At 42.5% G+C, this 27984-nt stretch overlaps 1 protein-coding gene across 7 annotated transcripts; it reads right to left on the bottom strand.

The window, feature by feature from the left end:
• Positions 1-133: 133 nt before the first annotated feature.
• Positions 134-27739, bottom strand: LOC138751695 (paired box protein Pax-6). Of its 7 annotated transcripts, none has more exons than XM_069914322.1 (11): positions 27702-27711; positions 24946-25076; positions 24515-24556; positions 24169-24384; positions 23168-23333; positions 14944-15102; positions 8419-8501; positions 6929-7079; positions 6329-6444; positions 6084-6234; positions 134-219 (listed from the first exon to the last, which is right to left on the bottom strand). In XM_069914322.1, exons 1-11 carry the CDS (start codon positions 27709-27711, stop codon positions 134-136), a joined length of 1311 nt encoding a protein of 436 aa, XP_069770423.1. The 7 variants fall into 7 exon arrangements, with proteins under 7 accessions (XP_069770423.1, XP_069770437.1, XP_069770454.1 ...); XM_069914336.1 differs by having other exon boundaries at positions 24277-24384; XM_069914353.1 differs by having other exon boundaries at positions 24370-24384.
• Positions 27740-27984: the final 245 nt, after the last annotated feature.

Here is a 27984-nt window from a genome sequence, read left to right as displayed (position 1 = left end):
GACGTCCACGCCAAGTCTTCTCAGAGTGGGACTGGTCGCAGTCCGAGAACAAATATGCCTTCAGAGTCTTCCTCTTGGAAACAAATACTGCTGGGGATCCGATCTCCACAGTCTCTGTCCACTCTCCCCGCTCTTACTGTAATCGGGGCCAGTACTGAGACATATCAGGTTCACTTCCTGGCACTTGAACGGGTACAGACACCCCAGGGGAAATAAGTCCTGCAAAAAAAATCAAATCAAGCCCATCGTTAAAACAGCATCCAACAATAACAACAAAAAGAGCTTCTCAGCTCAACTCGCTGCTTTGATTTGGCACGCAATTAATGTGTTTTTCGCCCTAATTTTTACAATAACAACCATGTTGTCCAACGGGAAAATCCACAAAACAAAATCATAATAAAAACAGAAAGTTTTTATTTGGTACTGATGCATCCTAATTCCCCAAACAATTCCATTAAAAAACATAACTTGTTTATTCTCTAATTTGAGTGGCCCGATCCTCGGAGGATTAGACATAATAATGTTTTTTTGCTCCATTGCTGTTAGAATTTGGCGCTATTTTAAGTAACAGACTCGCGATTAAACCGGGCTTTATTTTGACCCCTCCTTTGACCGGGCGCACAGCAACCCTGGAGCCTTTCTGCACCTCTTTTAACTTCTGATGCGACGGAGAAAATTGGTCATCATGTTTTCCTATTAAATAAAAAAAATGTTGCAGTCCCGCCGACTTTAAATGACAATTGAATCCATTTTTGTCAACGCTGAAATGAAGGGAGGGAAGTTTAAGGGTGACACAGAGAGTTGTGGGTGCCTGGGGATGGTGCCGGAGGCTGAAACATCAGCGGCGTTTAACTCTTTGGTCTGTTTTCAGGGACGACCAACAAGCGCAAATACCCGGTTGTCAAGGACTGGTTTTATACCCAACCACTAGCTGGTTCGTACTGTAGTTTACCCATGGACCCAGTCCAGTGTATACATTATGAAAGGTTAAAAATGGCCGAAGTCCAAAGGGTTAAGTGAGACAGGCACATGGTATAAAGAAAAATGAGGGTCACTAGGTAGGGAGGGTTTAGGGTTTTTTTGGTACGAATATATATATGTTGGCACAACATCGGGGGCTAAGGGGCCTGTCCTGTGCTGCAGTGTTCTATGTTTTCTGCCAGGCAGAACTGAACACGAAAAGAACCACAAAAACTATAGATGCGATCTTGCACTAACGAGGAGCAGCTGAAGGAGCTCAGAGGGTCAGGCAGCTTCCGTGGGGAGAAATGGTCAGTCAGTCTCAGGTCAGGACTGACCGTTCTACTCACTGGATTTCTCCCAGTCGCTCATTGTTTGCATGACTGCTCAGACCTGGAGGCCATAACTTTTACTAACATTTCTTTGGAATTGTTGATCATTGTCTATGTGCCTTTTCAATACAAACGTTAAAGAACAGGAAAGGATCAGATTTTAATGGTTGTTAGCATTACATAGAACAATACAGCACAGAACAGTCCCTTTGGCCCTCCATGTTGTGCCGACCCATATATTCCTTCCTAAAAAAAGTACTAAACCCTCCCTACCCTGTAACCCTCTATTTTTCTTCCATCCATATGTCTGTTTAAGAGTCTCTTAAATGCCCTCTATGTTTCAGCCTCCACCACCATCCCAGGCAAGGCATTCCAGGCACCCACAACTCTCTGTATAAAAAAACTTACTCCTGATGTCTCCCCTAAATTTCCCTCCCTTAACTTTGTACAGCTGTCCTCTGGTGTTTGCTGATCCTGCTCTGCTCTGAGAAACAGGTGCTGGATGTCCACCCTGTCTATGCCTCTCATAATCTTCTATATCAAGTCTCCTCTCATCCTTCCATGCTCCAAAGAGAAAAGTCCCAGCTCTGCTAACCTTGCCTCATAAGGCTTGTTTCCCAATTCAGGCAACATCCTCTCCCCCCTCGCCATAGATTCCGTATTCTTCCTATAATGAGTGACCAGAACTGAACAGAGATTTGTAGAATTGCAACTTGACTAATCTACTCCTGAATTCAATCCCACTATTAATGAAGCCCAACATCTCATAGGCCTTCTTAGCTATCCTATCTACTTGAGGGATGTTTGGATTTGCACCCAAGGTTCATCATCACTCTTAAGTAACCAACCACAAGCCCTGTACTCAGCCTTCTGGTTTGTCCTTCCAAAATCCATCCCTTCACACTTATCTGCATTGAAATCCATCTGCCACTTGGCTGCCCAACTTTGCATCCTGCCTATATCCTCTTGTAACCTTCGACAATCTTCAGCTCCATCCACAATTCCTTCAACCTTTGTGTCATCCACAAACATCCTTCCTCCTCTTCATCCCAGGTCATTTATAAAAATTACAAAGAGCAGGGGAGCCAAATCAGAGCCTTGTGGTCCCACCACCAGTCACCAACCTCCAGGCAGAACACTTTCCTTCCACAACTACTCTGCTTTCTTCCTACAAGGCAATTTTTTATCCACACAGTCAAGGTTCTACTGATCCTGTTCCTCAAGACTTTCTGGATGAGCCTCTCATGGGGGACCTTGTCAAATGCCTTGCTAAAATCCATTTAAACCACATCTACCATCCTACCCTCATCAATTTCTTTAGTTACCTCCTGAAAAAACTCAATTAGACTCACAGGCACAAACTTCCCTTCACAAAGCCATGCTGACAGTCCTTGAGTAGGGTTGTATTTCTCCAAATGCTCATAGATCCTTAAGAATCCTCTCCATTAGTTGGCACACCACTGACATAAGACTCACCGGTCTATAATTCCAAGGACTCTCCCTATTATCTTTTTTTTAAACAAGGGGACTACATTTGCCATTCTCCCATCCTCTGGCACCTCCGCTGCAGCCAAAGAGGATTCAAAGATCATAGCTTCTGCCCCAGCTATCTCTTCTCTCACTTCCCACAGGAGCTGGGATATATCGCATCTGGCCCCTGGGACTTATCAATCTTGATGTTTTTAAGAAAATCCAATACTTCTATTCTTTAATCTCCACACAGGCTGGTTCAATTTCAATCTCACCATGATCGAGGTCCTTTTCTCTTATGAATATTGACATAAAGTATTCATTTAAGACCACCCCAATGTCCTCTGCCTCCAGGCATATGTTACCTCCTTTATCCTTTAGCAGCCCCACCTTCATTCTCGTCATCGTTCTGTTCTGTACATATGTATAGAATGCTTTGGGGTTCTCCTTGATTCTACATGCCAAGGCCTTCTCATGCCCCCTTCGAGCTCTCCTGAGTCCTTCCTGGCTACCATATACTTCTCATAAGACCTTCCTGTTTCCTGCTTCCTATATCTAATTTATGCTTCCTTCTTCCTTTTGTCTGACCTGCCTGTTTCATCAGCCAACATTCCCTTTTCCTACCATCTTTTCCTTGTCCCAGTAGGACAAACCTATCTTGAATCTTGCAGAAGTGGTCCCAAAACTTCCTCCACATTACTTTTGTGCTTTCACCCTTAAACATCTGTTTCCCATTTATTTTCGCTAGTTCCTGCCTCATCCCTTAATAATTAGACCTTTGCCAGTTAAGCACTTTCCCAGTTTGACTGTTTATATCCTTTACCATAGCTATGTTGAAATCAAGGGAGTTGTGGTCACTCTCACCAAGAAGTCCACCACCTGTCCAGGTTCATTCCCCAAAACCAGATCCAGTATGGACTCTCCTCCAGTCGTCTGGTCCACATACTGTGTCAGGAATCCTTCTTGTACACACCTGACAAATTCAGCCCCATCTGTCTCTCTCACAGTCAGTAGGTGCCAGTCAATATTATGGAAGTTGAAATCACCCACAACTACAACCCTGTATTTCCTGCACCATTCCACAATCTGCCTGCTTCTCTGCTCCTCAGTTTCCCGCAGGCTACTTGGTCCTTTTCTCTTATGAATATTGACATAAAGAGTATAGACTACTCCCAGCACAGTGACAGCTCCCTTCCTATTTCTGACTTCCACCCACACCCACTCAGTGGGCACTCCCTCTACAGTGTCCTCCCTTTCTATAGCCGTGATACTTTCCATGACCAGTAATGCTACTTCCCCTCCCCATTTTTCTACCTCCCATCTATTCTTTATAAAACTTATAAACTGCGGTACCTGCATCAGCCAATCTTGTCCTTCCTCCAGCCAGGTTTCTGTAATGGCCACAACATCATAGTTCCACGTACTGATCTATGCTCTAAGTTCATCCCCTTTATTCCTAATGCTCCTTGCATTGAAATAAACACATCTCAAACCTTCTAACTGGCTTCCTTTATGTTTTGTCCCCTGCCTATCCTTCCTCACCAATTCAGAGCACCTGGCATTTTGCTTTATCCTACTCTAATTTCTGCACTCACATTCTGATTCCCGCACCCCCCCCCCCCCCCCACCCCCACACAATACTAGTTTAAACCCTCCCCAATAGCTCTAGCAAACCTGACTGCCAGGTTTACACCAGTAGAGTCCCCATCCAGTTCAGGTGCAGCCTGTCTCTTTCGTAACAGGTCAGACCTTCCAAAGACCACATCTCAATGATCCACAAATCTGAACCCCTGCCCCGGCACCAACTCTTCAGTCATGCAATCACCTGCCACAACTTCCTGCTCCTACCCTCTCTGGCATGTGGGACAGGGAGCAATCCTGAGAATACCACCCTTGAGGACCTGCTTTTTAATTCTTTCCTAACTCCCAATATTCCCACTTCTGGATCTCATCCCTACCACACATGGACCATGATATCCAGCTGCTTGCTATCTCCTCTAGAATGCTATGAACTCAATGCTATGAGACATCCCTGACCCTGACACCTGGGAGGCAACATATGATCCGATAGAGATTGGTTGGTTGAGAAATGGAGAAGATAAACAGCAAGTAGTTAAATATGAAAATCTGCACATACCGTGGTTGAAGTAAAAACACAATGCTGGAAAAACTTAGCAAGCCATACAGTGTACTTTAGATTGCAAAGATGAAGTCAAGTTTATTCAAGTCAAGTTCGTTGTCATCTGATTGTATAAGTACAGCCCAGACAAAACGGCATTCTCCAGTCCTCGCTGCAAATACATGCAGGCACACAACCAGACATAAGACATGTACAGACAAATAATACATATACAGAACAAGTGTTATAGGTATATAAATAAATAAATAAATAGATTGCTAAACAGATGGATAAATATTGATTTTTACGGATGAGAGTTTCATATGGCTACTGTGAGCAGTTCCTTTGGTCGTTTAGCATTCTCACTAATTGTGGGAAGAAGCTGTTCCTCAGCCTGACAATGCTGGCTCTAATACTCCTGCATTTCTTCACAGACAGGAACAGCTGAAAGATGCTGTGTGCAGGGTGGAAGGGGTCCTCGATGATTTTGATTCTTAATGAAGATATAAAACCAATGATTTGATATGACACAATGAAGAATAACTCAAGCCCAAAATATTGGATTTGTAGCTTTATCTTTGCTATATAAAGATTACTGTTTGACCTGCTGAGTTCCTCCAGCATTGTGTTTTTACTTCACTCGAGGTGTCTGCAAACTTTCGTGTTTACTCCCTTCTCTGCAAAACTGCGAAATTTCTTGGAGGGATACTTCCGCTGAAGAAGTTCTTCTTTGGGTTCAGGTGCCTGCCTACATTTTGCTCATACCTTGATGAAGGGCTGTATCTTTATCTTTCTTATATAAAGTGCACTGTTTGACCTGCTGTGTTTCTCCAGCATTGTGTTTTCCTTCAGATATTCAGCAATTTCATAGACCAGTGGTTCTCAACCTTATTTTCCCCACTCACATACCACCTTAAGTAATCCATCACTAACCACAGAGCACCTATACCATAGGATGCCAAAGGTTCTCTATTTGGGGAATAGTAGTCAGTCAGATACCATCATGTTCCTCCTGGCCATTTTGGGACTGTTAGAGTAGAACCTATCACAAAAAGGGATTACTTAAGGTGGTATGTGGGTAGAGAGGAAAAGGTTGAAAACCACTGTCATTGACTATGTCTCTATAGTAGGTATTTTGTAACAACCTTGCACCCAAAGTCGAGGCTGTTGGGGACTGTTGGTCGTTGTAACTGAAGTCTTACCTGTGGATGTGGCGCCCGAAGTGCCCATGGTCTGTGGATTCATATGTGACTGCATGTGAGGTGGCGTGTACGTGTCATAGCTGCGTCCATTCACTGACGGGCTGGTGGGCAGCATGCAGGAGTACGACGGCGTTTGGCTGGATACTGGCGACTTGTCGAAAAACAAATGGAAAACACAAGATCCATTTTTGTGAATGCCGTGGAGAAAGCATTGAATGACTCTGCTTAGTCTGTTCCATACTTACTTGCATAGACAGGTTGTTTGCCATGCTGAAACTGGGCATTGGCGGCAGCGCGCTGTAAGTGTTCGTCAGGGATGTGTCTGACCGACCCAGCATTGCACCCGTAGCAAAAGAGGAAACTACAAAAAGAAGAAGATAAACACGCTATAGAAGCTGGGAACATTTTGAGGCATAGCTCCACCATTTAAGTACACACCATTTAACCCACTAATCGCATATCGTGCATTTTCATTGCAGGGGCATGAATGACCTATTCTTGATACTACTTCTTGTGTATGCTTGTGTGTCTGTTTGTGCGCGTGCGTCCGTGCATGTATAGGTGTGCACACGCTTCTGCACTCGGAATCTTCAAATTAAACATGCATTGATTGTCCATTCTGCCATGCAATGTTAGCGCTCCTTGAAGAACAATGGATTCAAGCGTGGAGGATGCGGGTTTTATTAGGCTTTTTGATTCTTGGATCATTCCGGGTCCCTTGATGACTTTGCACTGTCTTGGTATTAGTAACATGTTAGCCACTGCGCGATCGATGACCTGGGGATCTCAGTCTTTCACTCCACCAGGCAGTAACGCCTAGGTGGAAGGTAGTCTTTTGTCCTCACCAGGAGTGGAGGGCTGCGGGATGGGCTGGTAAACACTGGTGCTGAAGCTGCTGCTGATGGGAATGTGGCTTGGTGTGTTGCTGGCTTGACGCCTTTGGTTCCTCAACTTTTCCTCTCGCCTCCATTTTGCTCGTCTGTTGGAGAACCAAACCTACAAAACCAGAATGATTTCAGATTTATTGTCAGAGTACATACACGCCATCACATACAACCCTGAGATTCTTTATCCTGCGGGCAAGGCAGAATTACCACTTATTGGTAGTGTAAGAAAGGAAATGTACAAATGTACACAATTTACACATGTAAATAAATAAAGAACTGTAAACAGATAAAGAAATGTAAACAGACTGACTGTGCCATACAGAGAAAATCATTAAAAATTACCACTTATTGGTAGTGCAAAAAAAAAGTAAATAAATAAAGAAATGTAAACAAACTGTGCTATACAGAGAGGAAAAAAATCAGTAAGGTACAAAATTAAGAGTCCTTAAATGAGTCTCTGGTTCAGTTTGGTGTTGAGGAGTCTGATGGAGCAGAAATTGTAAGGAAGGATTCTTAAAGGAATATTTGCTCATTTAATGGTTTCCATTGCACTTTAAGAACACATTCTTGCTGTTACTGGTCCAATGTGGATATTGTCAATATAAGCACCACAAGCTGCCACAAACATCAATGTGACAATGACTGCCGATGTCATTTTTTGGAGAGTCTATTTGGGGAATAGTAGTCAGTCAGATACCATCATGTTCCTCCTGGCCATTTTGGGACTGTTAGAGTAGAACCTATCACAAAATTTAAAAATAAAACAGAATGTGTTGGAAATATTCAACAGGCCAGGCAACATCAGTGGTGAAACAAATGGAATTAACACTTGGCCCTGATGACCTTTCACCGGGACTGATTCAGAAAGGTCACACACCTGAAATATTAACTCTGCTTCTCTCTCAACAGACCCTTCCTGGCATGCTAAATACCTTAGGCTGTGGAATAATTTATTTCAGATTTACAACATCTGCCATATTTTGTGCAGCACAATTTTGTGCCCGCCCAAAAGGTGGCAACACAGCCCCCTTCCAATTGTGCACCACAATTCCATGCTGGGTTTGTGTTGATTTCTTTTGATGGCTTGAGCCTTCTGACTTTAATTTGCCTTTGCCACCAATTGAACCATGAGTAACTAAAATGGAACAATCCAACAAAAAAGGAGGATAAAACATGATTTGCAAACAAAATCTGAAGTGTTCATGTTGCAGTATTGGGATTGGATTTGTACTTGGGGCTCTAATCTAAGACAGGACAGAGAGAGACTTCAACCCCTCCCCCACTCCACATACCAGCACACATTCACATCAAGCAACAGAAGTGCAACTTTTGGTACAACCCTCCAGCCAATGATGTCACAACAACTTTCAGTAATGCCAACGATCGCTTTTGTAATATAGTCAGATTAATTAGTTGGGTCACAAGTCAGAAATGGGGTCTTGGTTTACCTGTATCCTTGCTTCAGGTAGATCAATTTTGGCTGCTAATCGTTCTCTGGCAAACACATCAGGATAATGAGTTCTTTCAAATTCTAGAAAAAGAATTTTGTGTTGGTTTAGACATCTTGTCAAAATATGTAGACATTTGAACCTGCAGTTAAGGAGCAGGATAGACCACTTGTAGATACAAGTGCGCTGTTATTTAATGGTTGTGACTGATTTACTGGGGCTAGATGGTAATGCATCTAGATGGGAATGGTAGATGCATTACCATCTAGCCCCAATAACCTTTCACCTCCTTGCTAATCAAGAATCTGTATAAGACTATACATCAAGCCTACTCTGCCATTCGATAAGATCATGGCTGTGATCTGGCAGCACATTCCTGCCTTTTCCTTATAACCCTTAATTTCTCTACCTGATTCTCTCTACATGCTCCTGCCCCACCCGACTAATATCAACATACCTTGACCCCATTTTGTTCCCCTTGGTCTAGTCCCTTCCCGCCTACATCCAGGACATCTCACATGTTCTTCATCGCAGACAACTTTCAGTTCCCTGGGCTGGACCACCTCATTTTCACCATGGGTGTCCGGTCCCTTATATGCCCATCCTCCATAAAAAGGCTTCAAGGGTCTTCATTTTTTCCTTAGTAACAGGCCTACCAGTTCATTGCCTTCACCTGATAGAATGTACTCACCCTCAATACCTTTTCCTTTGGCTCATCTCACTTTCTTTAAACCAGAGGTGTAGATTTGGGTACTTGCATGGGCCCCGACTATGCATGCCTTTACCTTGGATATTTGGAGAAATCCATGCTGCATGCTGACACAGGCAAGGCTCCTCAATTTTTCCTCTGTAACGTTAGGCTTTTTCAGGTGCATTCTACGCTAAGAATGCGCCTGAAGAAGCATAAGCGGCCCTTCAAATTGCCATTCAGGTGGCAGCGTTTAAAGCTGGCCACCTGAAGAATACAGCTGCAAAGGATGCGGCTCTGAGTTCACTCCGGCTCCTGCCCAGTGTCAGCTGTGATCAGCAGCCTAACCTTTTAACATCCGCTTTCAGCCAGCTGTATTCAGATGGCTGGGGGAGCCACTGAGCTGAGGTGATAATCCCTCTCGGAGGAGGGTTACGTACCTCGCCTCAAGAGCGCCTCCTGCACATTCAGGTGGCCTCGAAACAGCCGCATATTGCCTAAACATGCGGCTTTATATGCGGGGCAATTGGCCACCTGAAAGTGCTTATTAACAACTACACTGGTGCCAGCCTATGATGAGCTTGTCATATTTATCCACTTTACTGTCAACTTCCACACTGACCTCAAATTCACTTGGTCCATCTCTGGCTTTCACCCGATTCGTGATCTCTCTGTCTCCATCTTGGGAGACAAACTATCCACAGACTCCTTTTATAAATCCACCAACTTCCACAGTTAACATGATCACAATTTTTCCACCTTGTCTCCTACAAGGATTCTATTCCTTTCTCTCAATTCCTCTGTCTCCACTGCATCTGCTCCCAGGATGCGGCTTTCCATTCCAAGAGGTTCTCCTTCTTCAAAAGAATGTGGATTCCCCTCTCTCTACTGCCGTTACCTCAGCCCTCACCTGCATCTCCTCTATTTCTCTGCGTATCTGTCCTGGTCCCTTCTACCATAGGTGCAACAAGGACAGTGTTCCCTGCATCCTTCCCTACCACCCCTAACAGCCTCCGCATTCAACAGCCTCCACATCCAAAATACCATTCTCCAGAAATTTCACCATCTACAATAGAATCCTCCACTACACACATCTTCCTCTCCCCTTCCTTCTCTACTTTCCACAGAGATCACTCTGTCGATGACTCCCTTGTCCATTCATCCCTTCCCACCTATTGCTCACCTCTGTGACCACAATCTCCCTCACTACTATTCGGGGCCCCAAATAATTCTTCCAAGTGATGCATTCTGTGCTCCTGCTACTGCTTCCTTGACATTGGGGCAACGGAGAGATCACTTCATTGAGGACTTTCGCTCCATCCACTGCAATAGCAAAGATCTCCCAATGGCGAAATATGATTGCTTGCTTCTCACGTCCCACTTCAACTCCACACCCTATTGCCACACTAACATGTGGGTCCATGGCCTCATACACTGCCAAGTCAAGGACACCTGGAAATTTGAGTAACATCTCATATTGTGTCTCGGCAGTCTCCAAGCCGATAGCAAGAATATCAGCCTCAAGTTTCTGTTATTACTGCCCCCTCTCCCTGTTAAAGTCAGCCCACGCTGTAATTAAATAAATAACTAAACCATGCAACAGTTTCTTTATTCCACCTTGATAACACTAGCATAGAAACATAGAAACTACAGCATTGACTTTCAGAAGCCTTTGATAAGGTCCCGCTGAGGCGATTAGTGTACAAACTTTAAGCACACAGTATAGGAGGGATGGTACTGAGGTGGAAGGAGAATTGGTTGACGGACAGGAAACAAAGAGTAGGAATAAATGGGTTATTTTCTGAATGGCAGGCAGTAACTAGTGGGGTACTACAAGGCTCAGAGCTGGGACCACAGTGATTTACAATATATATCATGACTTAGATGAGGGAATAGGAAGCTGCATCTCCAAGTTTACAGATGACATGAAGCTGGATGGCAGGGTTAGCTGTGTAGAGGATGCTGAGAGGATGCAGGGGGACTTGGACAAGTTAGGTGAGTGGGCCAAGGCATGGCAGATGCAATATAATGTAGATAAATGTGAGGTTATCCACTTTGAAGGCAAGAACAGGAGAGAAGATTTTTCCCTAAATGGTGTCCAATTAGGAAAAGGAGAGCTGCAATAAGATCTGGGTGTCACTGTGCACCAGTCATTGAAAGTGGCCATGCAGGTACAGCAGGCAGTGAGGTGCAGGAAGGTTGTTCCCGATGTTGGGGAAAACCAGAACCAGGGATCACAGTTCAAGGATAAGGGGGAAGTCTTTTGGGACTGAGATGAGAAAAAAAATCTCTCAGTGGGTGGTGAATCAGTGGAATTGTTTGCCACAGGAAGTAGTTGAAGCCAGTTCTTTATCTATATTTAAGTGGGAGTTAGATTTGGCCCTTGTGGCTAAGGGGATCAGGGGTATGGGGAGAAGGCAGATACTGAGTAGACGATCAGTCATGATCAAAATAAATGGTGGTGTAGGCTTTGAAGAGCCAAATGGCCTACTTTTGCACCGATTTTCTATGTTTCTATTGTATTTTCTCACCTAATTCATTAACTCTTTGTTAAGCATATTTATTAAATTTTCTTTTACACCTCATTCTCTCCTCATCACTCTGTCTCCCTCTCCCCATCTCCCCACCCCAAACCCATCCTTCTCCCATCAGAGAGCTCTATTTTTTAATTCTATCACCCTCTTTCTCTGCCCACCTGCCTCTGCCTGTTACCTCTTTGTTAGCCCGTGTTCCTCCAGCTTTCCCTCCTCCCACTTTTTTATTTAGACATTTGCCTGTTTTTTGACACTCCTGAAGAAGGGCTCAGGCCCGAAATGCCCGCTACCTTTTATTTTCTATAGATGCCACGTGACCTGCTGAATTTCTCCAGCACTTTGTGTACTGCACTAGATTCTAGTATCGGCAGATTTTACACGTAAAATTCTATCTGTGTCCTTCAATATATTGAATGATGCAGCCTCAACTACTTCTCTAGACAGAGAATTCCACAGATTCACTATTCCTTGGGAGAAGTTTTTCATTAGCACCTCTGTCTTAAATCTACTTCCTCATATCTTTTTTGCACACCACTCCCATGCTCACATGTCTGACCATGGCCTCATGTACTATCCCACCAAGACCACCCATAAATTGGAGAACACTTGATTTTCCATCTGAGCATTCTCATCGACTTGTCCAGTTTCTGCAAGCCTACTTCCCCTTCTCCCTCACTTCCATTCCTTCTTTCCTCCAGCTCTTCACCCCCTTCCCTCTCCATTCACAGTCATCCCTCTTCCCCCTGTTTGCTGCTGTGCCCTCCCTCCCTCCCTTATCCACATTACCTCCTGACTTTGGGACTGTGCTCCTCCCCCCTGCCCCACCCCATCACCACCATTCTATTTAGGTGCCTGTCTACATTTTGTCATGCTTTGATCAAGGGCTCAAGCCTGAAACATTGGTTATGTATCTTTCTCTTTCCTACATAAAGTACACTGTTTGACCTGGTGAGTCTCTCCAGCATTGTGTTTTTACTTCATCCACAAAGTCTGCAGAGTTTTGTGTTTTACTTCCCCAAAATGTTGAGTCTATATCTCCAAGTTTTTGTATAATTCTCTCCTAAAAATATTATTTCTTCTACCATCACTCTTTGAAGAGAGTTTCAAAGACAGATGGCCTTCTAAGAGACCAGATTTCACATTATATGTGTCTTACAGTAACTAAGGTCTCCTTGTTCTGAATTATTGTCCCCAGTCATGATTCTGTCATGAGAGGAAATATCCTCTCCACATCCACTTGCCAAGACCACATTATCTCTTATTTGTTTCATTCAAGTCACAACTCACTCTTCTAAACTAGATGTAATTCACACAAATCTGTAGATACCATGATTGAAGTAAAAACACAAAATGCTGGAGAAGCTCAGCAGCATTTTGTGTTTTTACTTCTAAACGAGATACAAGCCAAACTTGTCCAACTCTTCTTCATGAGATAACTGTCCTTCTAAAAATCAAATGAAGCTGGGGTGGTAAAATACGATTGCTTCTCGTGTCCCACACTCCATCATCGTTCACCGTACACTCTATCAAACTCAAACACACATTCACTGTCTCACAATCATAGCCCCTGTAACATTCTTACTGGCTATTACATTTTCAATATTCCCAATGAAGGGTTTAGGCCCAAAATGTGTACTGCCTGTGAATGCAGTGTAACCTGCTGAATTTCTCCAGCACTTGTGTGTACAGACTCCAGCATCTGCCAATTTTCTGGTTTACCTACATTCTATTTCTTTCTTATTTACATTGACTTACTTTCACGCTTAGTATTTCACTTACTCACACGCACACTCATAAGCAACGTCTCTCACACATTCACTTGCACGCTGTTGCACTTCTATGCTTTCTTGCCCACAAGCTCACTCACCATCAGTCTCACACCTTTCTCTTACTAAATAATTAATTGACTCCTCCAGTGGACACCCATTTCAATCTCCCACCCTATTCCATTGCCAACATGTCAATCTATGATTTCAAACACTGCCAGACTGAGACCATTCACATATTGAAGGAACACCTCATATTCTGTCACCACACCCTCCAATCAGATGGCATTAACATCGACTTCTCCACTTTCCCCTGGTCACCCCCACCCCCCCACCCCCAAATTTCCCTATGTCTCCTTTCCTCTAGCTCTATCCCTCACTCTCTCTTTCCTTTTCCCTCTGCCTCCTCCCTCAATTAATTCTCACCTTTCCTCTCTCCTGGACTCCTCTGCATGCCCAATTAACAGCTCCTGTCTGTTGGTCTGTTCTCTTCCCCCTGGCCTTTCTTTTAATTCAAGTGCCTGTCTATTTTTTCCTCATACCTTAAACCAAGCTCAAAACATCGCTTATATATCTTTACCTCCTATGGGTCCTGCAAGACCTGGTGAGTTCCTCCAGCATTTCTGTTTTTACTCATGCTTTCTCCCATGCTCTCTCCATGTTCATCTCATTCACTTTTCCCTCAAAATTAATCCATTTCTATCTTCCTGCATTCAAGATTGGGCTGATAGTGAGAAATAACATTTGCATTGCATACATACTAGTCAATGATCATCACCAATGAGGCAGCATCAATACCTCAACATGGCATTCAATGGTTGAATCCCAATTAAGGGAAGGTCAGCATAGACAAGAAATCAGTCAACAGATCAATATGTAAATACTGTGGCTGCAAGAGCCAGCCAAAGGCAGGAATTCTGCAATGAATGCCACTTGACCAATTCTCCTTTACCATTTCAAATATCACTTCCCCCATCAGCAGAGCCTCAAGGTTTATTTGACAGCACACTCTGAAAATGCAAAACATAGAAGGCAGTATGTCCATGGGAATATCACCGCCACTCTGTCTTCATCGCTGTGGATTCCAAGTTCTTGCACCTTACGATCAAATTACCTTCATCAGAACTTAAGGAATGAATGCAGGAGTAGATCTTCGACCACTCGACCCCATCTGGCCATTCCATACATTGTGGGTGACCTTTTACCTCTCCCGTACATAATTAGCTGCCTGAAATCTATTGATCGCCACGTGGTCTGCAAGGTGGCCTTCATCTCTTCTTTCTCAATGGACAATGAGGGACTGATTTAAATTTGGCCTGATAACATGCATAGGATTTTTTTTCTAAAAACACTCTCATATACACCCTTTCGCCCCTCAGGTCTCTCTCTCTCACACACACACACACACACACACACACACACACACACACACACACACACACACACACACACACACACACACACACACACACACACACACACACACACACACACACACAGAGTTTATCCGAGCTCTGTTACCTTCCTTTGACCTTACCTTTCTCCAGGGCCTCGATCTGTTCCTGGGTGAAAGATGTTCTGTTTCTCTGGAGTTTTCTTTTGAGCTGAAGTCGCATCTGCGCCTCGTCTGAATCATCGCTGTTTGAGTTGATGGAATTGGTATTTTCGCCGCCTCCTTCCTGTTGCTGACAACCATCTGTATAAATAACGGAAGCAAGAATTAATGCCATTCCGCTTCTTATCCGGCGAATGGACACACCAGTGTCAGTAAAATTTCACAGCTACATAAATTCACCAAGTGAAAACATTTCTCGGGTTAGATCTGTGCATTCAAGATTCAAGTTTCATTTTGTTATCATGTAATAAAGACAGTACAATGTTACACGAAATCTGTTTTCGTCTGCCGTAAGGCAGAAATGGCCTGAAGGGCCTCTTTACAGACAGTGAAAGAGAAGCAGAGGAACAAATTCTGATTACGTACAACCATGGATTAGCAATGCAACCTCATTGTCCAGTGTTTCACAGATTTACAACTGAAAGTTTGCGGAACACCGCTGGTTAAATCATTCCGTTTATATTATTCAGTATCCTTTTTAAAAACTAATTCTCTACATTCACGCTATCCAAGATGGAATTGGATCCCCACCACCGTCGTAGATTGGGTTGACCCATGTTCTACTCACAAACAAATAGTTAGTTGGATTTGTTTTCATGAAGATACACTAAAATTGAGGGGAGAAGGAAAACTGAAACTTCAAGCAGGCGTGGGCTATGCCTTTGGAGATATCAGAATCCATTGAGTTGGATTGGAGCCGGCAGTATTCTCAGGGTATCTCATTACTGGAACCAGGTGTGAAACCACTCGCAATGCTTGGCACTGGGTGTCCTACAGGGACAACTCAGTGCAAAACGACGTTTTTAAAGTACTCTGATTTTGGATCTTCTAGCTTGATAAATGCAGCGCCGAAACTTCGGTGGTTAGGAAGTGACTAATCTCCGTATCCTAATGCGCATGCAAAGGTGTCGGTGGAGAAGTCAGTGAGAAGTGGCAGTCGTCGGTTTAACTCCACTCCAACTATATCACTGGTCCGTAACTGTCACATCCAGGCAACAAAGTCGACTAGAGTTTCCTTCTCAAACTAGTATTTTTCAATAATTACACATCCAATTGCAATTATTCGTATCAAATCTTCGCCAAGTTATCCACTAACTTTATCGACTGTTCATTCCAGAAGTTCAAATTCCGGAATTTCTCTATTTGTTGATTTAAGTAGAAGCTCATAGTCTAAGCCTCTTGCTGTTGAGCATGGCTGCAATTATATTATCAGTAATAACAGCCTATAATTTTCTTATATTTAGAATAAAGGACTGTTCTCTACATGTGATACACAAGCATCTTTTAAAAAAAGGAACTGAATTGTGACGAGCGTTATAATAAATCCAACTCTTAACACTTTGGTTAACCGAAGCGGGCCCGATTGTTCAGATTCATATTGATTTTGATATGGCAGGGCTGTGTTCAGTGAGTAAAGAACCAAACGGGTGTGCAGAAGTGTATCTGTCAGCACATACTTCATATTGTTAAACTCTTGCAACAATGCAAACGCAATCCTGTAAACATATGTCAATATTACTGCTCAATGACATCTTTGCAAGGTTTATGAGATAATTTTCATATGATTCATGGTTGATCGAATCCTTTTAATGCGCGGTAGAGGCTGAACCCACCGAGAATTACTGTGTCATGTGTCCATCTAAGTCAATGGTTTACGATATTCTTCGATTTCCACAGTTAATAAAAAAACATCTAGGTTGTGTTCATTTGCATTTCAAACGTAGCCCTATTTAGGAATGCTTGGAAATATGTTTCGAGAGTTAAGGAATTTCCCTTAAAATAGAGATTGTAGCCATGTTTCTGACCACCATATGGGCGGTTTTCAATGTCTATTGCTGTGGCCGCCAACACTTGAATAGCTTTTCAGGCACACAATGCCAGCACGGGACGGAAACCATTAAAGTCCCAGGCCAGAAGGTTGGCAAATTTTCGTGGGCAGAATTTTGAGAATACAATCGCTGGTTATCGCGGGAAGGCAACAAAAGGATTCTCTTCAGCGGGCAGTTGCCCACATTGTCACACAAGCATCACAGTCAACAGACTTTCCAGTGAGGTATGTTAACCTTTGTGCGACACTATCATTAATCACTGTCCTGCGAGTTGGACCGTTCAACGCCATTTACACTTACACATTCTATAGGAGGAGAATGGGCCAAGGCATTTATTTGGTGCGGCAGTGCGAATGAGACTCTATGCGCCGGCCTATTTGTTAACAAGAACAGAAAACCTCGCTTGGCTCACATAAGAAAATAAACATTTACATATATTAGTTGTTACATCCTCCCGAACTTTGTGTAATTTTTTAAGACAGATGTTTTGGCCGTTTTCGGTGAACTGCAGACTATTTCGCTTGACCATGTTTACCCGATTTTCTCCGATGCCATTATTTCTTGTTCATCTATAACTCGTTGAACCTGCACAACTTTCGTGGGTGCATTTTTGGCCTGCGCGAATTCTTTCCCCTATAAACCATAAACGGCCTGGTTTACTTTTTTTTTATCTTACGTTTATTCCCCCCTTTGCTCCAATTGCAAGAAGTTGAATGCAGTTACGTCCTTCAACGAATTTGCAAGCACTCTCTCTCTCTCTCTCTCTCCCACATATTTAAATCCTTAGAAGTAAAACACGAAAGTCTGCAGACACCGTGGTTGAAGTAAAATTACAATGCCGGAGAAACCCATCAGGTCAAACAGTGTCCTTTATGTAGCAAAGATAAAGATACAGAACTAACATTTCGGGCTTGAGCCCTTCATCAAGGTCTCATTAGCTCAATCCTTGATGAAAGGCTCAAACCCGAAACGTCGGTTATGTATTTTTATCTTTGTTATTTTACCGACGCTATTTGACCAGTTGAGTTTCTCCAGCGTTGTGTTTTCAATCCAATTCCGCAGAACTCATTCTGGAAATATTCGTTGTTCTCTCTGACTCTCGCGGCCTGGTGTTTCGGGGAAAAGGAGAACGCTGTAAATTTGTGCACCATGGCTATGGACCGGGTGCAGGTCGGTGGGACTAGGCGGAGTAAATGAGTTGGCGGACCGAATGTAATGTTCTGTAGTTCTCTAAACCAAGACCGCCAATGTCCAGTGGTGAAGTAAGGCAAATAACCCACTGACTCTAAAGATCAAAATAAAACATGATAACATGAGTCCCAACATTCAATCCGAGTTGAGTGCAATATTGAATTTGCATATTGCCTCCATATTTAAAAACAATCTAATGGTATAAAAGAAAGCATATATTGCTGAAGATTTCCATGCCCAATGTATTTGAATACAGGTGAAGTAAGATACAACAATTCCTTCAGAAATAAACCGATTATTCTCGGTTGTCTTTGATATAAAGGGGGTACAGGAATTATAAAAAAAAACACACACACACACACAGCAAACTTAGGACAATTAAGTTATCTTTCTTTTATGTCTCTTTTTGGGGAGGGTGGATTGAAATCTCCGAAAGGACCAATTGAATTCTCTCTGTCCCTGATGCTGTTCCTCCTGAGAGCTAATCCGTAAAAAGAAGGATAAATGTGTGTCCTATTATCCCACCAGCCAGACCAACTGACGCTGGGGTTAGGATTTGTTTTTTACAATAAGGCTCTGGGAAATAAAATCATTCCTTAGTTTCTCGGTGTCTCAATCATTCACGCGGAAGATAAGTAAGAAGATAGCAAACGGATTGCAGCACTTTTCAGCGTACCAGCTCAGATGAGAAACACACACTGGCTTTCTCTATAAACCTTGTGAAAGGGAAGTGTCTAAATCCTGTAGAAGGCTTTAACCATATAAGAAAAAAAGATTAAAAAAAAACTGTCACAGCGATGCTTAAAACCCTAATTCGCTGGAGAATGCCGCACTCTCCAGACTGAAGGACGGGGTTGATAGAGATGTCTCCCTTAAACTATTGTCAGACTCGATATTGGTATTTTTTTCTCTCTGCCCGCTGACATACATCATCTTGAAACCATATTCCCTCCATAAGATCTAACCCTGACTTGTGCTTCGCATAATGGACTTCTAAAAACCTGCTCAAACATCTTGGCACGAGTAGGGTCTGGAGCATTAAGAAGTAGTGTGGATATTCTTAAAGGAGTCTGCTTACTATTTGGGGGATACATCTGCTCCATGTCGCTTTATTGGTCAAAGATACAAAGGTTCTCGTTAGCGAAAGAGAGGGGAACTATTCGTTAGAACTTGAACATTAAAGCAACTATTGTCACCTCCAGCTCTGTATATTTTAAGGGCAATATCGAATTAAGAACTTATCTCGATAATATTGCAGGTATGGTTAATGAAGAAGCTCCAAACTTATGTTAAATTTCGTTTGCAATGCATTACGACAACACGTGGCCGTGGCTAGCAAATAGTTACAGTATTAAATCACTATACATTTTTTCATTTCTTCGTCTCCTATGCTTTGTTCATGCAAATTGACCTTCACCACCCCGCCCCCCCCCCCCCATCCACCAAATTATCGTAAAAGTTTAGATAACTTCGAATTACAGTCGAACCAAGTTGGCCTGAGGGATGATCTATAAAATGTCTAATAAGTAGTAACCGAATCAAAATTATTTCATGACTTTATCGGCTAAATTGTTTCAGGTTTGTTTTTTGTTTATTTCACTGACATTTTGAAATATGTGAAATTCAAGCTTTCCTCGTGTCCTTTCTAGGACTATTTAGCCGAGGATCGCTGCTGGAGGGAGGTGTGATGACAGGGCTCCTATTACCTTTGCTAAAGGAAAGTGAATGGTCAAGATAGAAAATGCAATTAAGACTTTTTTTTTAAAAATGTAACATTTAGGTTACATTAACAAATATAAATGTAATCCCATCGAATGATATCTTGTAACAATTGACAGTAATTTTTCTCTCTCTGTGAAAACAGCTCGGAGACAAAACCGACTATCATTAGTAATGTAATCCCTCGTTCGTTTAATGTACAAGATAACATAATGATTATACCAGGATCAGGGCAGACAGGCAGTTATCCAACAAATGAAGGATTCGCTTTTAACCGCCTTAAATGTCTCGTCACCTTTAAGTTGAATTGCGATCACTGTTGCAATGTTAGACACGTGGCAGCCAATTTACTCACAGCAAGCGCCCACAAACAACAGCAGCGGGACAACAACCAGATAATCTGTTTATTAATTTGATTGTCTTCTCTCTTTGGCTTGGCTTCGCGGACGAAGATTTATGGAGGGGGTAAAAAAATTGATTGTAATGTAACATTGCATACATTACAATTCTTAAAATCGAAAGAGCGCCGTTTAGAGAAACCCTTTTTTTCCCAAATTGGATGAGCGGAACCAGTTAAGCATATGTGTCCAATAGAGAGATCGAATGATATATTTTTGGACTTTTTTCATTCTTTAACTCTGTGGATATACACTGTGCGTGAAGAGTATTTGTCTTCACAAGCATTATGCAGCTTTTTTTTAAAGGCCCGGAGTCGCCCATTAGGTCCTGTCGGAGAGTATATTTGTAAAGAGTCACCCATCCTTCGAATGTTGAACATTCAAAGCTCGGAATGATTACCCCGGCGGCCTGTACAGTCCTAACTACTTCGGGCAACTGTCAAGTAAATCCCACCTCCACCGACATCATTACAGTGTAATTGCAGTAAACAAGTTTGGATTTCCCTCGCTATCGCTAGGGATTCCAATTCACACAATTCACCTGAAATATCTCGACAGCCTTAACCGTCACTTCGCGTTTTTGACCCACCGATGTAAACCCCGCGGAAACATCGAAATACTTCAGCTCCTGATTTAAATCGACCAATAGAATGAATATAATGTGATTCCTATTATGCATTGAACGAAGGTAGTACATTACAATGTTAGTTTATTCAAAAAATCGCCTTATCCAATAATTCGTTGAAATTGCATCAAACCAGTGACCCATGTACGTCCTACATGTAATTCACAGCGGGATATATACAGTATATGGACTCTTAATATATATTTTTTTAAGCCCCAAGGTTGTAGAATTAAAAATGTGTTGAATGATAATAACTGTTATTTTGTTTATCTTGGCTCTCCCTCGAACCACATGTTGAAAGGCTCAAGGCTCCAATAATAACCACTTCTACACCGATTCCCCCGCTACCCAGGCTTTCAGCAGTGGTTACATTCCCAGATCTGTTTGCAGCTCACTAGGATGAGAGGCGAGTTTCTAGTTGTTTAGAAGTTTGGACTCTGGACTTTTGAAGCGCCCCTCTGTTGCAACACATTCGTTGTGAGTTGCGTCGATAGCTTCATTAAGAGTGCTATAACAAGCTGGGGATATTTTACAGAAAGCAATCCGCGGCTGTGTATCTTTTTAGTGCCCTTCTTATATTGTTTGCTTCTCAGAAAGCTGACATGTCTAATTGGCAAGTGGTGCGATATGGTGTCCAAGGGTCTCATGTGTAACATTTCTACAGCTGTCTCCTAGAACTAGACGCTTATTCATGTTGCTTAATGAGAAACAAAACGCTCTCTAATGAGCAATTACATAGCGACAGAATTGTTCCCATAACAAATTCTTGCGTGTGGCAGAAACATCCTTTGTACAATCTATTCCGCACACTGTTGCTGAATCTGTGAACAAAAAGCAGGTTGTGGACGGGACACCTCCTCCCCAGGCTGATGACTGTCACTCCGACTCACTAATGACACACGAGGTACAGAAAATGCTTCACTCGCCGCTCTCTCTTGCCCATCGCCACCCCCACCCCTCAAACCCAGCGAGTAACAGCGCTGATATCGCGATAATAAACATCGTCTAAATTAAACATGAACGACGTCAGCCACGCGGTGAAAGTTACAAGCAATCATGTAAAACCTGATAACCACTGTAATTTGTTTTCTTGAAATGTTTCCTCAAACATTGTCATTTAGTTAGGGGTGCAATTGCCCGAGCGATTCAAAACAGCTGAGATATGAGTGTCCATTTGTTTTCCAGACTGCCTGGCCCGGGAGTTGTTGATGTTCTTGCTCTGTCAGCAGGGTCACCGTGATGACAGAAACTACGACTTAAGTACATCTGCGCTGGGTATTTTACCCATCTGGTCCTTGCTGACTGTAACTCCAGTCTCTCTTAACTCCGGCGAAGTCGTCAAGGAAGTCAGCAATGAACAGATTTTAAATGAAACCCCTCTTCCAACCGCTTGGAGTGTTCAATGTGCGGCTTCACCCGTTTGCCTGCATTATTCTTCCGATTCCCGCTCTATTTACAACATATGAGCAGTTTTTTTTTTCCTGACGTGTCGTCAGCGCTGCCGATGAGAGATGATTTAAATTGAAATACAAAAGGGATGAACATGCCAATCATATTTTTCAAATTAACAAATTCGTCATTGTGAATTTGTCGGTCGTTATGACGAGTGACATATTAAAATCAGGAGGTCGTTTTGGCCCAGTGGATGGGAGGGCAAATCTAACCACTCGGTCTCTCGAGGACCCGAGCTATGAATTTATGTGGCACATTCATCCTTGTCGTCCTCGCCCCATATTGAGAATGGAGCAGGTACCGACAGGAGAGCATGGGCGAGATTGTGCGAGCAATTCACCTGCAGAGAATAAATAGAGTTAATCCGCTCAACAATGGGTTTGCTCCCATTGAAGGTGGAATGCAGGCGAAAACGTTCGTATCGAATGCGCGGCCATTTAGAGCGGGGGTGGGGGGGGGTGGAAATGGTCATTACGTGATGCGCTGGAGAGTTTCTATGCTCAAAACTCGTCCGGGTATGAACTAATTTAGGAGTTCAGGGAAGGCCGTGCGAGGCAGAGAAATGGCATCCTTTGATTTGATTTCTATTACTGATTGCCCGAGTTTCTCCTCTCACGTCGACTGTGGGATTTACCCAAATGCCATAAATTTACTTTTCCAACTAAAGAAGGGAAGGTCTTTGCATTTCCACCAAACCTTGGCAGTGGGAGCAGATGAGAAACACATTCCCAAGATTACAAATGATTGATCGTTCAAGGCCTGCTGGATGGCCCACGTCGAGTCATCTGCTTAGCAGTTCACCCTAACGAGATCGTTGAATACCTGGCATTGAAATGTTCTCATATATCACACCGAGAAATCTTTGGCGCCGTTTTATTCGCCTGCCTGTTAAAGGTTGGCCGTTACAAGGGTAGCCATGCAGTTTCCCTTACCTTGACTTGGGTGCCCTGGTACGGAACTGCCTGGGTACCATCCTGGCCTGGTGCCCCATGCACCTGTCTGCCCGTTCAGCATCCTCAGTTTATCATACATTCCATCTGCTCCCATTTGTTGCTTTTCGCTAGCCAGGTTTCGAAGGACTCGGTTAATCGATGACACCTGAAAGCGAATCAGATAATCTCCTGAAATGTCTTTCACCCCTAAAAATGATCAGCATGGATGCCGAAAATCGAAAGTGAAGGCAAATAATTTAGAGTTTTCAACCATCACAAAATAATTAATGCACGAGAATTACGGTTATGGGATCTGTATTAGTTCATCTATGAAATTCATTTCATGTTACGAACTGAGACTGTTCAGGATTTATTGCTACTTGAAGCATGTACTTAAAGATTTGCGCAGCCGGGCGGCCACTTATATCAATTTGCAATACAAAATTAAATAAATCGCCCACATCGTTGACCAAGATTAATTAATGCTTGGCCCAAAATTGTAACGGAATCCACAACAGTTGATTGTATATGATGCATTAAAAACGCACGGTCAGCTTTTTATACACCTTAATCAATTAGCAACCAAATTTAAACTAAATCTTGAACACAATTACAGGAATCGGCATTACAAAGTATAATTTTGCCGGATTTAAACCAATTCACTTTACATTGTTGCATTGTTAGCTTTTGAAGAATATATTTAATCGTTTATTTAAAAATAATCCATGTGGGAAATTAATCAAAAAACATCAGTTTATTTAAAAAAAAAGACGTCTCGAGCCTGTCCGTTAGGTCTTCTTGTTAATGAAATCACACATATTCTAAAAATAGTCCATTTCAAACAGGGTGTTTTATTTATATATATCTCTATATCTATATATATATCTATATATAGATATATATAGATATATATATAGATAGATAGATAGATAGATATGCACTCGTTAATGGTAATAAATAAACCATTCCCTCCGTTAACGTTAATTAAATGTCTTACTCACGCTTGGTATATTGTCGTTAGTGCAGACCCCCTCAGAGAGCAATCTGTCTCGAATTTCCCAGGCGAAGATTGAGGGGCACTCTCGTTTATACTGAGCGATCTTAGACACAACTTCAGGAGTTGCTACCCTTGGCTTACTCCCTCCGATTGCTCGAGGTCTGATGGATCCTGTTTCATAATACCTGCCCAGGATTTTACTGACACAACCGTTGGACACCTACACATACATCAGAATAAATGAAAACCAAATATAATGAAAGAACGTTTAACACGTGAAAATGTTCTGTTTGTTTGATAATGTATATGTATGAAGATAGTTAAATATAGTTAAACAACGTTGAGCTTACTTTTCGATTATCCACTACTTGGACTTTTGCATCAGTATGGGTCTACAATACAAAAATATACCTTAAATGGCAATGGGAAACGTACCAATATTGCATCAATTTGGCGTGTGCCAAAGTTATGAAAAAAGTTTCAAACTTAATTTTGTTTTTGCATCAACATTGGGTCTACAATACAAAAATAAACCCTTAAATGGCAGGGGGGGAAGTATTACCATTTTATGATCAATTCAAGATAATTTCTTGCTCGTTTGCCAATTTTGAAAGAAATTACTTTGAAGGTACGAATGTAATTTGTAGGAAGCATTTTTGGATTGTAGAAAACCCCTTTCTAAAAATTATTTCAATCATCTGATTGCATATGCAATAATAACACGGTGACATCTTCATGCATTTTAGAGCGTTGTGAAATAACATAAAAACAAACTGTTTACCTGGAGGATCCTCGAGATATCGCAAGGCCTAGCTCCACTATGGGCAAGTTCCACAATTTTTTGTCGGGTCGAGTCAGGTAACGGTCGACCATTAACAAAAACACCGCCGAGCTGATTCACTCCACTATGACCTAGGGGTAAAGCAACAGCGAACATATTCAGCGGCCGAGACGAAGGAGCACAATCAGCAAAGTTCACTGTTCACATCGGCTTCGGTTAATCCCGCCGGAGATCCCAATTGCAAAACAAAACTGACCTATAAACGCGCACTTTCGCTCTAAACACAAAAACTGCCAATCAAAATGGAATACCTAACCAGCAAGAGAAGGCGTCGATTTGGTCCGCCAAACCGGGAAAAAAGTGTAGGAGACTAATCGAACCAAGCACCACATTCAAACAGGGAACAACAAAAGCAGCATTTTGTTTCGCTAAACCGGACGAGAGCGCACTTCATCAAGCAAGAATTCACCGCCAACCCTCCCGGTGAACTCATCTCAACACTGCACATAACGCACTATTCCCCCAAATTTATAAAGGACGTCCATTACACCGAATAAAAACCATTCCATTCGCTATTTTTGCAAAAACAAAATAGGTGGGACATTAATTGTAACCCGTGAAAACTCCGAACCTGAAGCTCTGGCTGCGCCTGTGTCCCTGGAGGAAGCTGTGAAGAACCTGTTCTTCTCTCCCTAGGAACGCCTGCTAAATTGGCTTCAAAAAGCCCAGCCACTTTAGCCCTAAATAAGCTCCGAATATAGGAGGGAAAATGATGAGCTCTGCTGACATTTGTCTCGAAAATCAAGCACGTCAACTTTTGAGTTTAATTTCTAGAAATAAGCGAAGTCTACCCGGATAGTGCAGGGAAGGATAATTGAAAAGATCAGTCGCGAACACTTGTGGCAGGCATGTCAGTTTATGACACGGTTCCACTTTGAAAATCGCATCGTCACGACAAATGGTATCATGATAAAACGTCCCTTTCTGTCCGTATTTGTATATCATTCCTAGCGTATTGCACCGTGTTCATTACCCTTGAAGGAAGATTTCATTCTGAGGTTGCTTTGGGGCAAGGCGCGGTCACGGTGCCGAGGACGCGCGCTCCACCTCATACCGTTTGAAGAGCCAAAGGCACAAACCCTTTAAATTTTTTTAAAGACGCAAGAGGACTTATCTAAAAGTTACATAAATTCTCGCCCTCTGTCTATTTTAACGTTGTTTTGTTAATTAGAACCAAGTGAACAAAAATCCACGTTAGCCCTTAATCCTCCTGCTTCTGGGCAAACTCTCCAAACCAAAAATGAAACTCCGGATTAAAAATGCATTTATCTTTGGAAAACCCATTAAAGGCTAAAGTTCTCGCTGTCCCGTTTTCACATACGTCTGATGGGCGACAATGAACAAATACATAAAAACAAGTAAAGTGTGTATTAATCTATCTACGCATACAAATAAATTCACAAACCACACGGCCAAACAGAACACCCGGTCTGGAAAAAGCTTGGCATTCTCGGAGAGCAGCAATCGGTATGGATCTTTCAAAGAAACCCGTCAGCCTCAGCTACCTGGGGTACTGACGCCCAGTAACGTGGGAGTATCCAGTTCCCCATCAAAAGACTCTCTACATTTGAGAGGTCTACCTTACACTGACTAACAAGTACTCCGGCCATTCACATACCACCTGCTAATTTCCGACCTTTAATTTTTAAAAGTGGGGTGCGTAGGATCGTAACAGTTGGCAGAAACAGGACCTTTTGCTTTTTTTTTTGAAGTGTATCTTAATCATTGTAGTGCTCTCGCTGCTTAGACGGGCAGCGATCGCCCAGTGGCTATGATTATGCGCCCTGTATTCTTTTGCGAACCATCTAATACGAAAACATATGGAGGCAATTTGGATGCTATGCAGCATATACACCCAGGAGTTATTAGCACAAAGCCCGCAGTGCCCGGCACGACCTTTAGACAAACTACAGGCTTCACTCGAATGATATCTACTCAGCGATTCGCACAACAGTTTACTCGATAATACACACACATCCCATTTCAATTAATGCCACTAAGATTAACAAAAAGTGTCCGAATTTATATTTACACTTTCTTTCTCGGTGGCACTTTGGGAGGTTTTCACAGACCTAACACTAACAACTCGCGTTATTTCCAATAACGGGTCATGATAGGAATTTTTTTCTTGGCGGGAGGGGTGCAATTCAGAGCAAATGCTCGAGGTTAAATATTATGGGTTATTCTGATGGAAAGCGGCCGTGATTAGAAATGAACAAAGAAAACAGGAGCATTTGAAGCATCCAATTCAATCCAATCGCTGAGTTCGAGAAAATAGAAGCAGCGTATATCAAGTGTCCTTAACTAAATAAGGGATCGTAGACGACTGATGTGGTCAAGCATAATTTTCCATTCAACTAGTTAGTAATGTCAGACAGGAATTTTAGTTGGCGTTTAACAAACACGCATTGACAGCGGATAGCTTGCAAACCCTTCACAGACAGTCACTCTACGATAGTTACAATGGGTGTTCCAGCAACGTTTTTTTTAAGTTTATCTACGGAAGCCAAAAACTGCTATTGAAAGTCTAGTGGGAATTATACAATTCCTTTTTTTCCCCCAAATATTATCAGTTATGGGAGCTGCATATTTGTTTCTTTTAACCCCTGGATTACCAGACGACTCTATTCCTGCCGCGTTCATGAATGCTTGATATTTATTTGGTGATTAATATCGTCTGATGGAGCTTCACTTACTGTTCTGCATGTTGAATTGTTACACCAGTGTCCCACGTGGCTTGTTTACAGTGCTCTGTTAGTAATAAAAATATGCGTTAATCAAGCGATGTCACAACGGTGGAAATTACAATCGTTCAGAAATTTGATTCTGAAACTCTCTACTGAGAGAACAAACGTGAAAGAATTGCCAAAGAAAGGAAGAGCGTGCAATGCAGAGCGGACAAAGGGCCACGTTGTAAATAGCAACTTTAACGTAAAACGACCAGTATTTAACTTCTGTTCGGATAATAACAAATAGCAA

The sequence above is a fragment of the Narcine bancroftii genome, chromosome 1 (genome assembly GCF_036971445.1).
Source record: "Narcine bancroftii isolate sNarBan1 chromosome 1, sNarBan1.hap1, whole genome shotgun sequence".
In the NCBI taxonomy this organism is placed as follows: domain Eukaryota; kingdom Metazoa; phylum Chordata; class Chondrichthyes; order Torpediniformes; family Narcinidae; genus Narcine; species Narcine bancroftii.
Note: the sequence above shows the minus strand (reverse complement) of the source record. Positions and strands in the feature narration are given on the sequence as shown.

What these genes read in the sequence shown, in the direction of transcription:
- LOC138751695 (XM_069914322.1), bottom strand. An exon ending in CCCGCAGCCCTCCACTCCTG is followed by an intron (nt 6,445 to 6,928) that starts GTGAGGACAAAA and finishes TTCTTTTTGTAG; the next exon opens with TTTCCTCTTTTGCTACGGGT. An exon ending in CAAACAACCTGTCTATGCAA is followed by an intron (nt 6,235 to 6,328) that starts GTAAGTATGGAA and finishes TTTTTCGACAAG; the next exon opens with TCGCCAGTATCCAGCCAAAC.